Here is a 19,108-nt window from a genome sequence, read left to right on the forward strand (position 1 = left end):
AAAATTAGTCTGGTCCTCTTTCCTTCCATTACCACACATAAACCCATTGAGATTTGAGAGAGAGATTGAATTGTGGATTAAATGTGTGTAAACTTAACACTAATATTTCTAATATTGTATAAAACAAGGGTAATTTGATCTTTTCACTACAATTTTGTGTCTCATAATTTTTTGGTGTAAATTTATCATATTCAAAAAGTAATGTAAATATTGTGTTTTTGTAGTGTGTAGATAAAATTTCCCTTAAAATTAATGCTAAGATGACTTTACATTGCTCACAGTATATAAAACACCACCAATGCCCAACTGGAAACCGATAACTGGAGATATAAAACATGAAAAGGAGTGAGGTTTGCCCAAGCACCTATGACTTAATGCAAGATTTCATTCTCTCTTTGTTCCTAAAATTTTAAATACACATCAGAAGCTGTTTAAAAGGAGGACAAAGAATACCTCAAACAACCATTTCAGCTTCTTTTAAACTAGAAGGTATCCCAATATCCAGCCTCATAGTTGGTTTATAATGATCAGGTGCAGCTGCACCAGCCTGCACACAAATTTCCACGACAACAGGAGCTTGCCCGTAGAAGTTTCTTAATTCCTGTTCCAAAGGCGGCCCATTCACATCGGGCACATGCCATACAAATCGCGGTGGTATCAGGTCATTAAGCACTGCTGCCTGCCACCCGTGCTGCCCATTTCGCTGCTGGTGCTTGTGAGCTCCACAGTTTTGTGCCTTATGTCCGGATTTTCCAACATGAACCTCCGGGCAATACCCACAAACCCTAACTGGGTACATTCTCATTAGTCTCCTGGCTCCGTCCCTCATCTGATCCCATGCTTCGAGTGTTTCCTCAGCAAGCATGGATATTTCTTCTTCACTAGATGGTACCACTATTTCTGAATCAGGTATCTCACTTAATATAGGCTTTGGCGGAAGTTCTGGAACTGGGTCTGGCAGCTCACTTTCGTCCGCATCAATGAATTCACTTTTGGAGATGCGAATTATAGGCTTTCTTCTCCTTTTTGTGGGAAATTCAGGTATGTCAACACCAGCTTGGATGCAAAGTTCCATCACAGCAGGAATTCGAGGGATCGAAAATCTCTCCTGGTGAGGAATACGCTTGCCAAGACGGTCATAAAGGTGGAATGCGTCAACAGGCAACAATACGTCCTCCACAGTTGCATTCGTCCACTCATGACGCCCCTTGCGGAAGTTGGCATCTTTGCCTCTGCATGACTTGAATGGATGTCCAATAGGTCCCACATGGATTTCATTACACCACCTGTAATATCAGTGTGAATTATTCTATCGAAAAACAAAAGTTCCATTTCACACAATGTTTCTGCAGACACTGTGGCTTCTTCTGGACAATGTGAGTAGAAGTCTACCATTAGGAAAAAAGTTTCTTCTGGCCAGTGTGAGTAGAAGTCTACCATTAGGAAAAAGCATGTTCAAGAAGAAATTAAAGGAGGAAAAAAAATTACCCACAAGCATGCACGCGCACCACTTTCAAGAGTTTCTTAATATTGTTGATTAATGTAATCCTTGCATTAAAGACATCATATGCAACTGGTATCAATCTTTTAATAACCAACCCACTGTTTGAGGGTGGGAGATTCCTACGTTGGCCTTTCTGTTTCTTAAGCTTGGCCCTAGCAGCTCGTCTTAGTTCCACTATAGGTATTGGAAATGGTTTCTTCTCCTTCTTTGAATAATGCCGAGGGAAATCGGCATTTTGAGGATAATTGCTGCTGATGACCAATGCATGAGATTGACGAATCCTCCATGATGGAGTCTCAGACTTCACTGGAAGTTCAATTTGACTGCAGCTGTGCTGAGAAAAGAATAACATGAAAAATTGGTATATAAGACCTACACCTATGTTATACAAAAGCAGAAGCCAATGACAGAAAAAAAAAAAAAATAATCCAACAAGAAAATGGTTTAGAGCATGCCGTTGAAAGTTGAATTCAGTACCGAATTTGATCTTTGCACTGTCAAGCTATATGTTATAGTCTAATTGCTTCAACCAGACATCTATCCAATGAAGCCAAATGAAATCAGAACATGCCATGTCAGAGCTTATAACACAACACACATCTATCATTCCATTAAGTTTTGAAATAAAATATAGAGTACAGGCTCTATCGGCTTTTTTGGAGGTCTAAGCCTTGCGTCCTCCCCCTTTTTCTTCTTAGCACACTACTGCAGCATCCTCGTATTATTAACTTCAATGTTCACAACAGCATCGACAACTTGAAAACCTTCAATTTCCCATCGGTTTTAACCAAAATGTAACCATAGTTTTTTTTCTATGCTGGTACTGGTACACTTTGGATTTAAATTTATCTAGCAAATAAAGCATGTAAGGAAGAATCTAATATGCTTTAAGTGTAAGATCAGGATGCAATATCACTTTGCAAAAATTTCACTTAAGAATATTATATTCTGAACTCCACAAACCAAGATAATGAATCATCAGCTGAACTTTTGCTATAAATTCATGGGAAATCAAATGCACATGCAGAAGTAGCCTGTCAAAGTAGATGACGCATACCTTTAAGGAATCACATAAACTGAGACCTTGGTACAAGTTGGGTTTCAATAACTCTGATCTTCTCTGGCATGAAACCATGAAATGCCCCGCTTTGAATGGTAAAACCACCAGTTTACCATGCAGCAAATCCATTTAACCATATAAGACGTCGTAGGACCCCAGACTCTGCTCCTGAAGCCTAAGGCAATAAGAAATTGGTTAAAAAGTGTGAAAAACAATTAGAGATCCCATAGCAAGAAGCAATAAGACTTTGAAGAGATTGCCATCAAAACGGAAAATTTTTGGAGAGTAAAACTTGACACTTAGGATTAAGCCCCCGCAGCACAATAACCAATTGAACAATATGATGAACAACCCATTAGTCTTAAAAATTAAAACAAGGGTTCTAACTTGTATTTGGTCTATATTTGGCCACCCCTAACCTCAAGCCCGGGCCTATATAATTGGTCATTTTAGCTGACACAACCAACCATAGTATTTTGCTGACATCTATTCGCATATGCTTCAGAAATCAGAATCACAAGTGCTCTTTTACAAATAACTAGTGGTGTATCAGATAATCTTCATTATAACATAAAAATAGTTCATGCCTGAGAAAAAAGATCGGTGCACATAACACTACGAAATGCATAATAAATTACTTCCCCAGAAGAGACAATGATTCGAGCAATGATTTGAAATAAAATGAATCATAATATTATATACCAGAGCAACTCACAGCCCCTACCGTCCACAACTGAAAGCATTTCACCATAATTGAAAAAGGCAAAGCAAAAGGAGAGCTAAAAATTGACATTCCATACCACGAAATACGAAACATAAAGTACGCACATGGAGAGAAGAAGACTACTTACAGAGTCAAAATTACAGAGAAAACTTCGATAATAGCTTGCGATTTGTGGAGCAGAAGAATAAAGTCAGATTTTTTGTTCTCCGGTTTTGAAGAACGCGTGAGAGATAAAATGGAGATATCGAGAGAGCGAGATGCGACGTTTAATCTTTTATCCTTATTTCGATGGGCTTTTTGCTTTTAGAAACATACCGTGGGCCAAGGGTTTAGTTCATCCAGCCCATACAAAAAAAAAAACTCATTGCAATGGGCTTGTTGCTTTTAAAAAAAAAAGCGGACAATTGGCAGTAAGAGCACTTTAGACAACTTAATTGTAAAAAGGTCATGGACATTTTTAAAATTGTAAAAAAGTACAATTTAAGGGTAATTTGGTCATCTGATTTAAGATATTTTTTAGTTTATACCTATAATACCCTCCTCTTTCTTCTTCTTCTTCTTCTTCTCCCTCCAACTATCCAACTCTAATGTGTCTTCTCTTTCTCTCATTCTTCTCTACTAAAAGTTATCTCCTTCTTTCTCTCCTTCTTTCTCTCCTTCTTCTTCTTCTTCTTCTTCTTCTTCTTCTTCTGGTTCTCGATCTGGTTCTTCGTTGTCTTCTTCTTCGTTTTTGGCCGAGTTTCTCCTCTCTTCATCTCCTTCTTCGTCGTTGCTCAATCTGGACTGCGTCGAGTTGCTCTGCTTCGTTTTTGACAGATCTGGACTATGCTTCGTTGTTCAATCTGGGTTGTGCTTTGTTTTTTTGCAGATCTGGACTCTGGTTCGTTTTTTGCAGAGATGTATCGCTATAGTATCACTATAGTATCACCAACACCAAAAAACCACTAAAATGATGAAACTAGTATGCATACTTCATCTTCCTAATTATTTCTCCTTTCTTGATTTTCTTTTCTTGGTTACCTCTCTTGCTATTTCTGGAAAACATTTACAGGTGCAGAGATGTATCACTATAGTATCACCAACACAAAAAATCCACTAAAATGATATCATTGAACCATGAAGACATGTAATGCAATCAAATTTACATTCCAACATTTGTATTATCATTTTATGAGGAAAATATATAAATTGAACACTAAATTGGATCCTCTGTTTAAAGTATTACTATTGTATCAGTTCAACGGAATACCAAAGAAAAATGTCATATCTACACTAAAATTCACCAGTAAACAAATCAAAAATCCCTCAACCACTTACATTCCCACAAATTGATTGTTGATATCAATTTAATGAAATACACATTTAGTATCACTATAGTATCAATCATTTGCTGCAATTACAAAAGTTTCACTATAGTATCAGTTTACCAAAATTTCAAAAAAAAAGTAGCTTCTGCACCAGAAACAACATTAGTCAAACCAAAATTCAAAAATGTTGAAGGAAAATACATGAAAATTAACCACATGAAAACTTCAAATGAACAAAAATACCAGTATTGTATCAAAAGCCCTAACAGATTTCAACTAACCCTAACTAGCAAATGCACCAGAAATTAACCAAAATTTTCAAAAATCAAGACATATAAACATGATTTGAAAACGAACAAAGGTTTTCGGTGCACAAATTTCAGATAATATCACCAAAGTATCCATTAATCGAAAAAGCTTTGGGTATATAATATGCTAACCATTTTCCAGAAAATCAGTATAGTATCACTCAAGATTGAGAAAGAAGCGTCATTATAGATGTGAAATCTCTGAAAATGGAGGTTTTAAGGTCTGAAAATCAATTTTTTTTACAGTTCGTGGAGAGAGAAAATCGTTGTGTGATGGAGAGAGAAAATCACAGTGTGAGGGGGAGGTTTCGTGGGAGAGATAATAAAATATGAGGTTATTTTGGTAAAAACAAGTCTCCATTAGACTTTTTTAAAAGGATGTTTTAATGGTTGTATTTTTTTACAAATAAGTATAATCTATTGTACCGGCCCCCAATTTTCCCTTTAAAAAGATGGGAAACTTTAGTCACACCCCACTTTTTACTAAAGACACCCCGTCAACTGAGTTTTATAAGGGATGATCAACTCAAATTGGGGTGTCTTTAGTAAAAGGTGGGGTGTGACTAAAGTTTTCCTAAAAAGATACCGTAGGCCAAGGGTTTAGTTGATCCGGCCCATCCAAAAAGGGAAATATTTATTTGTCCGTTTGAGACAAGAAATCATATTGTAACTAGAAATAGGAGTTGCATACATACATATGCCTTCAAGGAAAATATATGCGGTATATAAGTAACCATAAACCATGCATCTTTGTGACAATCAACAAAGAGAGGGTGTCAATGGGTCGTGCCATCAAAAGGTTGAAGAAAAACACTAAAAGTAGTCGTTCGTGGTGTGATCTTCCAATCGATATCTTGTACACAATTGCTAATCGATTAGACTACGATGATCAATGTCGATTCCGCGCAGTATGTAAGAGTTGGAGGCCAATTTGTGGAGACCATTGTGCAGACAAATTGCCATGGATAATGTTCTATAGTTGGCACCGAAACAACAACCACGATTTCTACAAAATCTCATGTGAGCTCCAAACTCTCTCAACGAATCGGAAATACTCGATCCCGATCGGTAGAGAAGGTATCAAGAATGCAAGCATTCATGATTCAAAGTGTGGTTGGGTGTTATTATCAAAGGGAGAAGACAAATTTAATGGTGAAATTTCACTGTTTTTTCACTCTCCTTTCACTAATAAGATCCGTGAAACACCTAAACTTTGCATTACGAGCTATTCGACCATGGCAGCTTCATTCTCTATTGATCCTACTAATCCTAATTGCGTCGTATTTGTCTTAACGACCAGCGGTTTAGAGTTTAGGGTTAGTACTTGGAAAGCTTGTGAGAAAACATGGAAAACCCATGTGTTCTATGAATTCTATGATTGTGGACGTGATGTTATTTTTGTGGATGGATCCTTTTATTGGGTCTTTGTTAGGAATTATGAATGTGTGTTGGGTGGTTTTAATGTTGAAGATCAAGAGTTTATTATTTTTATGGATCAATTTCCCTTCAGTTCTAGTCACCTAATTGGGTCCGACAAGGACCTATTGGTGACCAATTACGATTGTAATGTTCATCGGTGGGACGTTTTCAAGTTTGATTCTGGCAGCTCGAGCTTGGTTCGATTAGAAAGTTTGGGCGATCGGGTTCTGTTTATGGGTGAAACTTCGGTGTCGATTCGAGCATCGGAGAAGACAAACAAACTAGCAAACACAGTGCATCTCATTAGCTATGCCAACTACCAGGCTTATTGTTACAATGGAAGCCGTTCCTGCCATCAAATTTACAATGGAATTAGCACAGAAAGCTGGTTCAAGAAAATTTGGATTCAACCTCCTTAATCAAGGAGTTAATTGTATGCTTGATCAAGCAATTACTACTTCATTGTATTTGTGGTTAAAGTTTTCAAATTCAAGTTCAAACTAATTATATGTCTTTATCCACATCGGATTGACATAACACAATTGAGTGAGAAATAATCAACTCCTCTCATACAAATAACACGTTCTATGGACCTAAGTACTTCAGAGACGACCCAAAAGATTTGTATACATATCATAATTGTTCTTTTTAAATTTTGGCATCAAATCAATTAATACATCTTGATCATACTAATTAAGTCACAATTATCACATGATCAAATAAAATATGATAGCTATCAAAGACTAATCTCATTCTTAATTACTTATCACACCCCTCAAATCAAAACAAGACCAACCAGAGTCCCTAACCCCACCAACAACGCCAACACGCCACTCTCCAACTCATTGGCTCCAGCATGTGGAGCCGGTGCCGGAGCTAGACCCGGACCAGAAATAGGCACTGGAGCCGGGGCCAAAGCGGCCCAATGGTCTTGAGACAGAACATCTACCACCATCCTCTGGGCCTTCTTACAACGCTTCACAGATCCACTTATGAAATAAAATGGGCCTGAATGATCCAACTCAATCTTGGTCAAGTTCTCTTTGTATTCTAGGATTGGATTCGATGGGTTACATAATTGATAGTCCCTCTTTGTCACTTCCAATACCGAGTCAATCTTCGAATCGTACTGAAACACTGTCAAAAAAAATAAATAAAATTAATAACAACAAAAAAGAAAAGGTATGCAATTATACCCCTTAAATTTAGTTTAGCTGCATAAACACCCCTAATATTTTGCATATTACCTTGTAAAATAACGATATGAAAATTGATAAACCGGGTTAATATAATTCGTAGTTATCAAAAGAGTGGTCACTTTCCAATTCAATCATCAATGTTCAAATCTTTATAGTAACCGAAAAACCTTCAAAATTTTTGAACATTATTCGGTGACTAAGTTTGAATATGACCAATCTTCTGATGACTACGAATTATATTAATCCTTAATAAACCCAAATATACTATTACATAAACACCCAGAATTAGACTCATAATTGAATGTTTTGATTACCTAGGACGTCTCCAACTTTGAATCTGGTTCTCCTAGCCCACTGATTGAGAGAATCGTTATCATGAGAAGAAGGAAGTCTCCATGAATCATGCTTGCCTCCTACCAGAATTTCTCTACATTCAGAGGAAGTAAATAACAGAAACAGTAGGGGCACAAATAGAAATGTGACCACTCTCACAGAAGCCATTTTTTGAAGCACGCTGTATAGTTCATTCACGAAGTGTTGTGCAGGGTCTTTGTCTGCATATATAGAGGTTAGTTTTTGTATTAGGTCAGGCTCGGGAGTTGGCTTGGAGTATCCGAACCAGATCAACTATAATATTTGTTAAGATAACCTACCATTTTTGGGAGGATCTAATTACGGGTATAATTTTTTTTGACTAATATGCCCTTCCAATTTAGAATATTTTACTATACCAACAAACTTGTTTTAGGGTCATTTTGGGAATTCTCGGGTAGAATTAAGTTGTTAATTAATATAGTATCTGGAATTACTATATAAATTTTTCAAGGAGTGATCTGCTAAATCTTTGTGCAATCTTCCAAATAAATAAAAAAGTGAAATATTAATGTGCCAGCCTTGGTAACTAGTAGTAATTAGTAAATAAATCTCAATTAGGGTTAGCCTTAATTGACTTCCAATTTTATCGCCCTAAATTGAGATTTTGAGTAGGTAAATCGTAAACATGTATGGCTACTAATCATAAAATTGTATTAATTGTAGGTCATTATGCAATAAATACTTTGCAAATTCACATGTGTGCCTTACAATTTACGAAGAAAAAAAATAATTTATGTGATATATTTGCAAAAATGGTGCTGCCATGACAACTATCCTAATTTGCATTACTATTTGTTTTTTGAATTTTGTGTTGAGGGGAATTAAAGATCTTTTACGTTTAGATAATAAGATAATCTAATAGTGCATTTTTCTGAGACAAAACTGTATCGAGTCTATGGACTCGGAAGATCATGATTCATGAGTTCGATTTCCAATATAAGCAAATGTATTTGCGCCCATGTGTTTGGGTTTTGGCATAACTTACATAATCAAGAAAATAGATGCTTACTCCCCTTTATTTTGAAAATCATTGTAATAATAATATATAAGAGGAATATATAGTTATTTCAAGTTCCACAAACTGTTACAGTTGCTCTCATCCAATGTTCCTGTGTATAGACCTCAGAAACGACAAAAAGAGCAAATTAAGCAAGAAAATAAAAGATAGTTCCTTTATTTGAAATTGCATACCCTGTGTATCAGTGGAAATAGTATTACTTTCAGTTTATTCTTCACATAGCCATCAATATCATTCACTTGAAAATAGTATCTAGGTTTGGACAAATGCCTGCTAATTTGTACCGCTTTTGGTAGGGCTCGGCATCGGGCCGGGCCGGCCCTACTTTTTTGGGCCCAGGCCCTGGCCCGGTTTAGTTCTTCAGGCCTCGGGCCGGGCCAAATTGAGAATATGAGGCTCAGGCCCGGCCCGGCCCATAAAGCTCGGGCTTCGGGTTGGGCTCTCACGGCCCGTCACTATTCATCTTTTTTGAAAATTATAAAATTAAATTATTCATCATAGTATTCGAACTCAGGACGTTTAGATGAGAGAGTAATTAACTAACCAACAAGCCAAAGCCACTTTCATGTTATATTTGTCAACTAATTAAATTATTATCTTTACATACCACCTGTTATATTTTTAACACAATTAAATAATTTTAGTTTTACTTAATGAGTATTGATTTTAAATTTTATATTATACACATCTATAGTTTTAAATAGTTTAATTTTATACTTATTTTATAAAATATTAGGATTTTAAGATTTTATCAACATTTATGAGTAGATGGTCATATTATGGCTTTAGGGTTAGTGTTTAGGTTTAGGGTTTAGGATTTAAGATATTTAGGGTTTAGGGTTTAGGGTTAAGGGTTTAGGGTTTAGGGTCTTTAGAGTTTTGGGGTTTTGGGTTTTGGGGTGTATAATATATATATATATATATATACATACACATACATTGCAATAATATATATGTACATACACATATATATTATATATTATATATACATATATATTACATGTATATATGTATGTATATATATACAAATACACAGACAGTGTGCACTGTCTGTGTATGTATATATATATGTATGTATGTGTATGTATATATATATATATATAAATATATACATATTATATATATATATAAAAATAAATAATGTCAGGTTTGGGTCGGGTTCGGGTCGGACCTGACCCAAAAAATGGGGCCCAGGCCCGCCCAAGGGATCGGGTCGGGCTGCCCAGGCCGGGCCTATGCCCGCGGATCAAATGGTGAGCCCTAGCTTTTGGTGAAAGAATTCAACTTTCTATCACAATCCTCCGATTTCTCAGCAACCAAACAGAATTGTACAGATGGCATAACATAACAAGGAACTGAGAGAGAGAAAGGGAAGGACTTTCGCCAAAGCAAGTTGACGAAAGGCTTTTTCCAGTCACAGACGCCATTGGTCACCCTCTTCGAAATAGACCAATTGTTGATGGACACGTTTCACACGGATTGCAGGACAGGTGTTTCGTAGAAATGGCATATGGGTCCCACACTAAGATGAACACGCGCACACTTGATTCCCTTCACTTTGCTTATGCGGGGCCATACGGTACGATGCCGTGGAAGAGGGATACGTATTCGTGCCAATTGGGGAGACTTCGTTGACCTTTTGCTGTTGACTGCTGACTTGTAAAAAAAATTAGAATCGAATAAAAAACTACGATTCTTTCTTCTCTGACTCTGATCCATCTAACAGTAATAATTGATAGCTTTTACTGTTTGATCGAATCGATTGCGGGATTTAGGGATGTTTTTTTGTGGTAAATTATAAGAAATCCATCATTAGAAATTGAAAATCAAGAACAAGTTTGGAGAATCTGTTCACCGACAACGTTGTCACAGAAGGAACCCCCTTTTTTCTTACCTTTTGCTCATCCCCTGCCTGAGAGAAGCTATTTTGGTATGTTTATGGTGGAAGCTCAGAGAAGTTGTCATCTATGGTGGGTGGCACTTTGGGCTGTTAAATTATTGGTTTCTGGCACACCGACTTCTTCAACATGCTTTAATTGACAAAAATCCTGTAAAGAGTTAAACTTATCTGTGCGGCTCAGAATCAACAACCAACAGATGCCATGAAAGCTTTCTCTATCAGTTACAGTGGCTAGCTAGGGAGGCAGATAAGTCAAGAGAGGGTTACCAGTTTACCCCCGAAAAGGAAGTATGTTTTAATAAGCTCTTAATGGCAAAAGGAATCTTCAACAATTTCTGGGTATTGGCTCAAAATTTAATAGAAGAGAGAATGAGAGACTGACTGGCAAGTTTTGTTGCCCAGCTGGCTCCTGTGAAAAGTCATTGGGATATACAGAGGATGAAAATTGCAAGGCAGAGTTACAGAGTATGCTTTAGCAACAAAGGGTAGGCACCCCCATAAAGGGTAAAAAGAGGAATTTTGATTTTGTATTTTGTTTGTGTATTGGCGCATATTATAATAATAATAATGGTAATAATAATATAGCAATAGCAATAGCAACACATAAGAAAGAAAACAAGTCTTTCTTTTTGCCTATTTTTCAGCCCCCATTTTCATCTATCTTTCTCTGTCTACACACATATGCACAAAGAAAGAAGAAAGCACGGAAACACCACCTACAAAGAAGAGTCCACACCACACCCAACTAAGCTTTCTCTCCCTGTCTCTCTCTTCAATGGTCCAGATAGACCGAAATTTATGTAGAAGAAAAACAAAAAAGGAAAGAAGAGATGGAGAGATAGAAGGGAAAGAAAGGGAATATAGAGTATGCATAGATGGAAAGATCCATACACAGTAGATGTCTTCAATTGTCCTCCCAACCAAACCCACCTCACAAAAACTTCTTTCACCAGCCCCTCTCTTTCTGTTTGTCTCTCACAGCACAACAACGGATAAAAACATGTGTACCAGAAATACCCTTCTGCAACCCCCCAAAAAATCCCATCTTCATCACTGTCTCTCAAACTCTCAAAAGAAAAAACATTTTCTTTCACCGAATTATGTGGGCTTCTTTGGGTTTTCATTGTCTTGGTCAGAGTTCACAGAGAAAACAGGAAAGCAAGAACCTTCCTCTCACTTCCTTTCTTGTTTCTATCCCTATCTCTCTCTCAACCCTTCTCTTTTCGTGGTATTTATTTTTCTTCCGTCTCTTTCTTACCTCTTCATATTTCTCTGTTCTTATCATTGAGACTCTTCCCCTGTCTATTTCTTTATTTCTGCTTAGTTGTTTCGTTTTGGTATCTGGGTTCTGTTATTTCTCTGCGATCTGATGATGAAGAAGATGAAAGGGGTGGCTATGGCTCCTAGAACTACGTCTCCTTCTCCATATGGTGTATATGACGACCCAATCAGTTTCAAACATCGGAGTCTCTTGCAAGACTATGAGGAGCTATGCAAGGTAAAATTTTTTGTGGGTTTTCGTTGTTTCGTGATTCCTGTGGGTTTTCCTTTAGATCTGGTCGTTTGTGTGATTCTCTTGAGGAGGGTCTCGATTTTACTTTGTGGGTTTCTTCTGTATGGTCTTGTATGGTTGCGGAATAAGAAGAAGAGATAATTTTAATTAGTCTTTGTCTCTTTTGTGTTGATTGGTTGAGATCCTGCATCGTTGAAGCTAGGGAGTGAAGTTTTTCTCTGGGCAGTTTTCTTGTTTCTAGGTTTCAGTTTCTTGTTTAGGGTTACTACTAAAACTGATTAAGGGAAATTCCGATATATTATTTTTAGTGTTTTGTTTTGTTTTCTTCAAAGTTTAACTAATCTTAGATTTATATTTCTAGCGCCATTTTTAAGCTCCGGATCTGAACTTATATGTGAAGGTAATGCCTCCAGCAGTACGCAGAAGCATATGAGCTTTTTGATGTATTTGCCTGAATTTTTTATTTGGGATTATTGTTGGCATAGGGTTTTATGGTTCAATGTGCTTCCTTATCCGCATATGAATAAGAACTTTCGTGCTTTCCTCTTTAGGTATTACCCTTATTTGTGCTCTGCTTGAGTTCTTATTTATGGTTTTTTTAGAAGGCACCCATTCTATGAGTTTTCTGTTAGAAGGTAAACCATTTATAAGGCCTTTACCTTTACTTCTTTGTAGCTTTTAAGTTCCAACCATCTCTGTTGTATATGTGAATATGAATTTCCTGTGTGTTTATCCCTATTCTTTGTCTCAGGTGTCTTTGCTATGGTTTTTACGTGTTAACTGCATGTTAGTTTCTGTCAAAATTATTTGGCATTCTTGGTTTCCTATGGTTGCTAAACATTATCAATTCCAATTCAGGAAACAGAGCTCAGGAAGAAGAAATTGGAGATAACAAAACAGAAAAGACTGACCCTCTTGATTGAAGTCCGGTATCAATCCTATTCCTTTCTGTATTTGGTGAATTTGCTTATATGAAGTTAGTCATATGAACTATGAAGTAACTTTGGAATCTCTCTCTTTTTCAAATATAGATTTTTGAGGCAGCGTTACAAGCACTTAATGCAAAACCAGTCTCAAAGCTCCCTGCCTGAACGAGAGTGCCCAGAGAGTTCAGAAATTAGAAGTAGAAACGTTGCGATAAAAAGTAGTCGGAATGGAAAGAAAGCTGCTTTACCACCTCCAGTTCCACCTTTTGATTTGAACAGGAAGGGGAAGCCTTACATTGAAAGGCAAGCCACTTTGAAAAACCCTGCTTTACGACCTCCAGTTCCACCTTTTGATTTGAACAAGAAGGGGAAGACTTACGTTGAAAGGCAAGCCACTTTTAAAAACCCTGCTTCAAGTTTTGACCTGAGCCAGAAGCACAAGAGTTATGGTGCAAAAGAAGTTGCTTTACAGGATTCTAGATCAATTATTGACTTGAATGAAAAGGAAAGAATTGAAAGTGGAAAGGAAGCTGCTGTTCGAAATGCAACCCCAGTTTTTGATTTAAACCAGATTTTGGTAATCAATAAGTAACTTGTATAACTTCTGTTGGCTATGAATCCATGTTTTTTTTTAAACTGAGCTAATGAGTACTTGTTTTTACTATCGATGCAGATAGATGAGGAAGAATTGCATGGTAATCGTCAGCCGTTGCGAGCGGAGGAGCTGAAGAAAAGTTCAATCAGAGCTGGAAGTGATGAGCAATACAGTGAAACGATGTTATCAGCCTGTAGAAATATTGGCAATGGTCCAAGCAAGTCGGGGAAGAGGAAGATCTCGTGGCAAGACCAGCTAGCATTGAGGGTTTGAAACCTGTCGGTTCGAAATTGAATATTTTATAGTTTTGGTGATTTGGAAAGTTGGCATCACCTTTCCTTGTGATACCCAATTTGCATACTTATTTTCATTTGGGAAGGAAAATACTATATACATCAATATAATGATGATCTTATGAGAATCCTGCAAAATGTTCTTTTGCCAGAATCTAGATTCTAAGTTTGTCTCTGCTTGATTGGTTCCAGTTCCTTATGAATGTTTGGTGTTTTGGGTGGTTCTGACTTGCAAGCTTGTTTTAGGCATCTGTCATCAGTTGGACTTGTAGGATTGCAGAAACTTAGATGTTCTTATTTAGTTAGTAGTGGTAGTTTGTCATGTATGATATTTCCTTGCATAATCATGTAACTGGTACCATTCCCTTTTTAACATCGCTTCCGGCAATGTCCAGTCACTGCAATCTTGTGTGATATTTGGCTGAGATTGTTCTCTCATAGATTTGCCCACTTCAAAAAGAGATGGAGGTTGTAACGGAGGAGACATGAAGCCAAGCATTGCCAACTTAAGACATAAAATCACACTCTTTTGACTGCGGCGTGGACTGGAAGACAGAATTGGTATGAGCCGCATCAAGGTAAAATATGTTGGTGTTATCATCGAAATTTATCTGCACGCGACCCTGTTAGCTCAAGTTAGCTACACGATTGAGTCGGGCTCTTGTAATCCATAAGAATCGAGCCAAGGGAATAGGGAATTATGGTGCGAGCGCAACATCTACAAGCTTGAAAAATCTAATAGAATATTTTCTTTGGAGTGAAAAGGCATGTTGAGGAAAAAGAAGGTTAATATTCAATATATAATTAACTAGAAATTAAATTTAGCGTTAATTATTTTTTGGGCATTTTCTCCTTTTAGTCCAAGAAAACTATAAATTGGGCTCGTTTTTGTGTTGATGTCCTGTCCAAATTCTGGAACATTGAGTTACATCATGATTCGGCCCAACACCCTCTTCAGACAACGGCTGAGAACAAAACAGTGACTCTATTGCACGTCGTTGGATCACCTTTTTTCAAACGGCGTCGTTTTAAGTATAATTTGACTTCGATATAGCAGCGCACCGATCACTTCACTGAAGTGGCGCTCCCAATTCGGTCCTCGCAGTGACACGAGCTTTCGTCGAAGATCAGGTTCTCTTTGTTTTCTTCTCCATTAAGACTCCATAGCGGTATATATCATTCGTCTACAACAATTACAGAAAATCTCATCTCTGTGTCTTTAGATCGAAGACGCAAAATGCCGAGTCGTTGCGAGATCTTCTGTGAAATCCTAATTGCGATTTTGCTTCCTCCTATTGGAGTCTGTTTCAGGCACGGCTGCTGCAGTGTACGTTTTTTTCTCACTCTATATTTGCATATTTACAAGAATCTGTTCTGTTTGTTTGTGCATTTGATCGTTGAACGGACTTGTGGATTGAATCTTTCTTGATTTGGCAGGTCGAGTTCTGCATCTGCTTGCTGCTAACAATCCTAGGTTACATCCCTGGAATAATCTATGCTCTCTATGCGATTGTGTTTATAGATCGTGACCAATACTTTGATGAGTACAGGCGTCCCCTCTATGCGGCGTAGTCCAGTTCGATCTTAGCCCTTTGTTTTCGTTTCTAATGTGTTGAATTGAAAATTTTAGGGCTAGTCCAATCTCTTTTAACTTTTGATGCTGTCAATTGTTGAACCGTCTGGATATTCCTTATATGTACTGTTATGCTCATTTGGTGTTTGATTACCTTTCTCAATTTGGGGTTTCATGTGCAATGTCTACATAAGTTAAACTGCTGAACTTTGATGCTGCGAATTGTTGAACCATCTGTTTCCTTATATGATCTTAAACTGTATATTTGAAGAGCAAAATTACTCATTAGTTCTTGTTTGATGCTGCTTACGTGATTGATCCTATAAAGAATGTGATTAATATGTGTTGTGTTTTGATGCCAATACTTCATATTTCCAGCACAATAGATTAGTATACAGTTTTTTTTCTGAACTCAATTAGCCTTCCTTCTCCCTCTGTCTGGAGACATTGTTGATATTGACTACGAAGAGGTGATAAAAGAGTACAGTTTGTGATCCAACTGAATTGCCTAAATATAGGTGCTTTAATCATTTGGGTTTAGATGTGGCTTTTAACAACAGTTGAACTTTCTACGTTCTATTTGTTTTCATAGACTCAATGTAGCCAATCTCAAACTTTTGGGATAAAGGCTTTGATGATAATGAAGGAAGGCCCTTATCAGATGATGGTTATATGGAATAGACTGCTTATTAAGTTGTAATCATTATTCATTAATACATTGTGGGCAAAATCACTATCTGGTAGCTGTGCAAGTTCCTGCAAGTAGGTGTCAATGGGACCATTTTTTTTTCCCCCTTTTCTTCCTCCCTTTTTTGGTATTGAAACAGTGGGATGTTGTGGATTGAATACTAAGGACACTCGCGTCAGAGTGTGTGAACTGATGCAAGCATCTATTTTCGACAGCCAAATCTTCAGATTTGGACAAGATGTGGTTTGCATCCGAGTCTGATGCGGATTCTATTATGATAGAGACTTGTTATAGTGGACCTCTACTTCTAGAGAGACCGTAAATGCAAAAGCCTCATCCGGGTTTGATCGGGTGTAGCCTAGGTTTTTTTTTCGAAAGGGGGGTGTAGCCTAGGTTGGACTTGTCTGTCAATGAACATGTCATATTCTTTTAATGGAAATCGATGCATGTTTAAGGTGTGATAAGGGGTTAATTTGGATTAAAATTTCACTACGTAAAGAAGTTGGATTATGAGCTGAATATATCATTTCTTATCACCTGGAAGGGAGAGGATCAGGGGAAGTTTTCCCCACACGTACGTATACATTGAATATGAGCAAGAGCAAAAGCATAAAGCAAACCTTTATAATTAGTTCAAGAGAAATTGGGTACAAGATATTTGCACACATACACACACACGTATTGTTTACACGGCACATATAGATATTCCATTCAAAACAACTATAAGATATATTATTTTTTGCTTATATTTATGTAATTCATTTTAAATTTGAAGCAATCAAAAGAAGAACGTAGGGAGGAGCAACCCAACTGCAAAGGATAGTAGGGAGGAGTAGTGCTGAAGCAGTAAGGAATGTGCACTGCTGTGGCCCATACGTGGCCGCCGAAGATCTCCTCCACCATAAACACCCCTTCCACCAGCTCTATTGTAGCTCTCGATATGAAGAAACCCTGTTGATGACTTGTTGTAAGTACCATTATACAGGGCAGTTGAAGGGATTTGATCAGATGAACAATAATTAACAAGAGATATGCAACAAATGATGAAGAAAAGCCATGCCAGTACTACTCTCTTCATGTTAATTGAAAGAGACGAGAAAATTGAAGAGGGAGAATGATGGAGGCTGCCTGAGCTGAGTTTGCGTGTTGGGTTGACAATGCTGGCTGGATGGAGACTCTACAACTTATAGACGTTAAATTAGTTCAATTTAATGAAAATAGAAAGAGGATTCCATTAACAAATTGAAATTTATGGTCGGCCACATCAGATTTATTGTGTTCACACAAAAGATGCTTGGATTCACTAGATTTTGACACAAATTACTATATCGTTGGATGAAAAGTATTTATGTGTGCGGATCTGATAATTTATGTTTAGGATTATATTGAATGTCAAAGAATAAATTTATATGTTATTATTCTCGATTACCCTAAAAAAGAGAAAGTGTGCATAAGATATACGTATATTTATGCTTTTTGGACGGTTGGGATGTGATCAAATTCAAAAGTTCTCTTCTGGTATTCGCCTTAACAGGAAAAGCTGATAAAGGAGTAAAGATTTGTGGCCTAAGCGCATAGGATGCTTATCTTTCATGAGTAAGTTGTCTCCTAAAGGCTGCATGCATGGTTCGAATTTGTTATCTCCCACTAACAAAAAGTAATTAATGCTAATTTAAAGTAATTAATGCTAATTTAAAGTTATTATGTCTGATCACCCCCAGTTCCACTAATGTATGTTTTCTTATTTTGTTCTCTCCCACTAACAAAAAGTAATTAATGCTAATTTAAAGTTGTTATGTCTGATCATCCCCAGTTCCACTAATTTATTTGTGTGTATTTGTGTGCATACGCATACGTTTTCTTGTGGTAGGCTGGGCCACATTATGACCATGAATTGGGTCGAACATTCTGGGCCTTTATTGTCCAAACCCATGACTGATGGGGCAAGGTCCATCTCGGTCCACTATAGAGCCTAAGCCACTTGTCAATATCCATAATACTATACGAATCTCTTACGCATCAAAACAAAACAGGTTGACACAATCCACAAACACCCATAAGAGATGACTCGATTGGCAATCGGTCGAGTGAGGTGACTCCGTTAACAATCGGTCGAGTTAGGCATATGTGTGCTCAAGGTTCGATTCTAATGAAAAACATATTTCTCAATGGTATTTCAAAAAGAAAAAAAAAACCCATACAATAATATAATTTAAGCTATATTTACATTGATTTCCATTTTGGCTGCCTTTCCACCACACTAATACCGACACTCATTCCTTATCCATATATGACATGCGATTCAACACTAGGCCCACAAAATGTATATAGTGCAAACATTCAAGGCAAAGATCTGTTAAGAACTCTATTGACTGGAATCATTGTACCCTCACGAGCTGAACTTGGAAGTGATTCAGACAGTAAGAGAAGGGCAGTGAAACAAAAGGCCAAAACACCTCTCATATTGGTCATTTCTGCTAACCAGACAATTGGCTGCTTGTAGGGTAAGGATATTTTGATTTATATGAGCTCTATAATGAGAGGTGGGATTATAAAATTGCTGTAGTTGGGGTGGGTAGTTTAGGCAATCTATTGTTTGTGAATCAATTAACATTATTTTTAGAAATTAAGTATCTCTTTTATTAGGAATAATTTTATTTATTTATTTATATTTAAGTATTTGTTTCCAATTAAGAGTCATCTTTT

General features: G+C 37.1%; 5 protein-coding genes across 7 annotated transcripts; 3 read left to right on the forward strand and 2 right to left on the reverse strand.

The window, feature by feature from the left end:
- Window positions 1-301: 301 nt before the first annotated feature.
- Window positions 302-3,552, reverse strand: LOC120004894 (APO protein 2, chloroplastic). The gene is made up of 4 exons (XM_038854235.1): window positions 3,416-3,552; window positions 2,562-2,739; window positions 1,489-1,838; window positions 302-1,286 (listed from the first exon to the last, which is right to left on the reverse strand). Exons 2-4 carry the CDS (start codon window positions 2,691-2,693, stop codon window positions 455-457), a joined length of 1,314 nt encoding a protein of 437 aa, XP_038710163.1. The 5' UTR covers window positions 2,694-2,739; window positions 3,416-3,552; the 3' UTR covers window positions 302-454.
- Window positions 3,553-5,682: 2,130 nt separating this feature from the next.
- On the forward strand, window positions 5,683-6,741 carry LOC120005438 (F-box/kelch-repeat protein At1g57790-like). The gene has a single exon (XM_038855060.1). It carries the CDS (start codon window positions 5,683-5,685, stop codon window positions 6,739-6,741), a length of 1,059 nt encoding a protein of 352 aa, XP_038710988.1.
- A 183-nt stretch (window positions 6,742-6,924) lies between these two features.
- On the reverse strand, window positions 6,925-8,022 carry LOC120005439 (early nodulin-like protein 1). The gene is made up of 3 exons (XM_038855062.1): window positions 7,836-8,022; window positions 7,119-7,459; window positions 6,925-7,011 (listed from the first exon to the last, which is right to left on the reverse strand). The coding sequence occupies exons 1-3, from the start codon at window positions 8,020-8,022 to the stop codon at window positions 6,925-6,927; spliced, it is 615 nt and encodes a 204-aa protein (XP_038710990.1).
- Window positions 8,023-11,504: 3,482 nt separating this feature from the next.
- Window positions 11,505-14,269, forward strand: LOC120006428. Of its 2 annotated transcripts, XM_038856463.1 has the most exons (4): window positions 11,505-12,312; window positions 13,186-13,256; window positions 13,359-13,830; window positions 13,927-14,269. In XM_038856463.1, the coding sequence occupies exons 1-4, from the start codon at window positions 12,184-12,186 to the stop codon at window positions 14,119-14,121; spliced, it is 867 nt and encodes a 288-aa protein (XP_038712391.1). In that variant the 5' UTR covers window positions 11,505-12,183; the 3' UTR covers window positions 14,122-14,269. The 2 variants fall into 2 exon arrangements, with proteins under 2 accessions (XP_038712391.1, XP_038712392.1); XM_038856464.1 differs by lacking the exon at window positions 13,186-13,256 and having other exon boundaries at window positions 12,174-12,312.
- Window positions 14,270-15,172: 903 nt separating this feature from the next.
- On the forward strand, window positions 15,173-16,002 carry LOC120005186 (UPF0057 membrane protein At4g30660-like). 2 transcript variants are annotated; one of them, XM_038854687.1, is made up of 3 exons: window positions 15,173-15,272; window positions 15,365-15,468; window positions 15,579-16,002. In XM_038854687.1, exons 2-3 carry the CDS (start codon window positions 15,379-15,381, stop codon window positions 15,711-15,713), a joined length of 225 nt encoding a protein of 74 aa, XP_038710615.1. In that variant the 5' UTR covers window positions 15,173-15,272; window positions 15,365-15,378; the 3' UTR covers window positions 15,714-16,002. The 2 variants fall into 2 exon arrangements, with proteins under 2 accessions (XP_038710615.1, XP_038710616.1); XM_038854688.1 differs by lacking the exon at window positions 15,173-15,272 and having other exon boundaries at window positions 15,315-15,468.
- The last annotated feature ends 3,106 nt before the right edge of the window (window positions 16,003-19,108 follow it).

This window comes from Tripterygium wilfordii, chromosome 9, assembly GCF_013401445.1.
Source record: "Tripterygium wilfordii isolate XIE 37 chromosome 9, ASM1340144v1, whole genome shotgun sequence".
NCBI classification, from domain to species: domain Eukaryota; kingdom Viridiplantae; phylum Streptophyta; class Magnoliopsida; order Celastrales; family Celastraceae; genus Tripterygium; species Tripterygium wilfordii.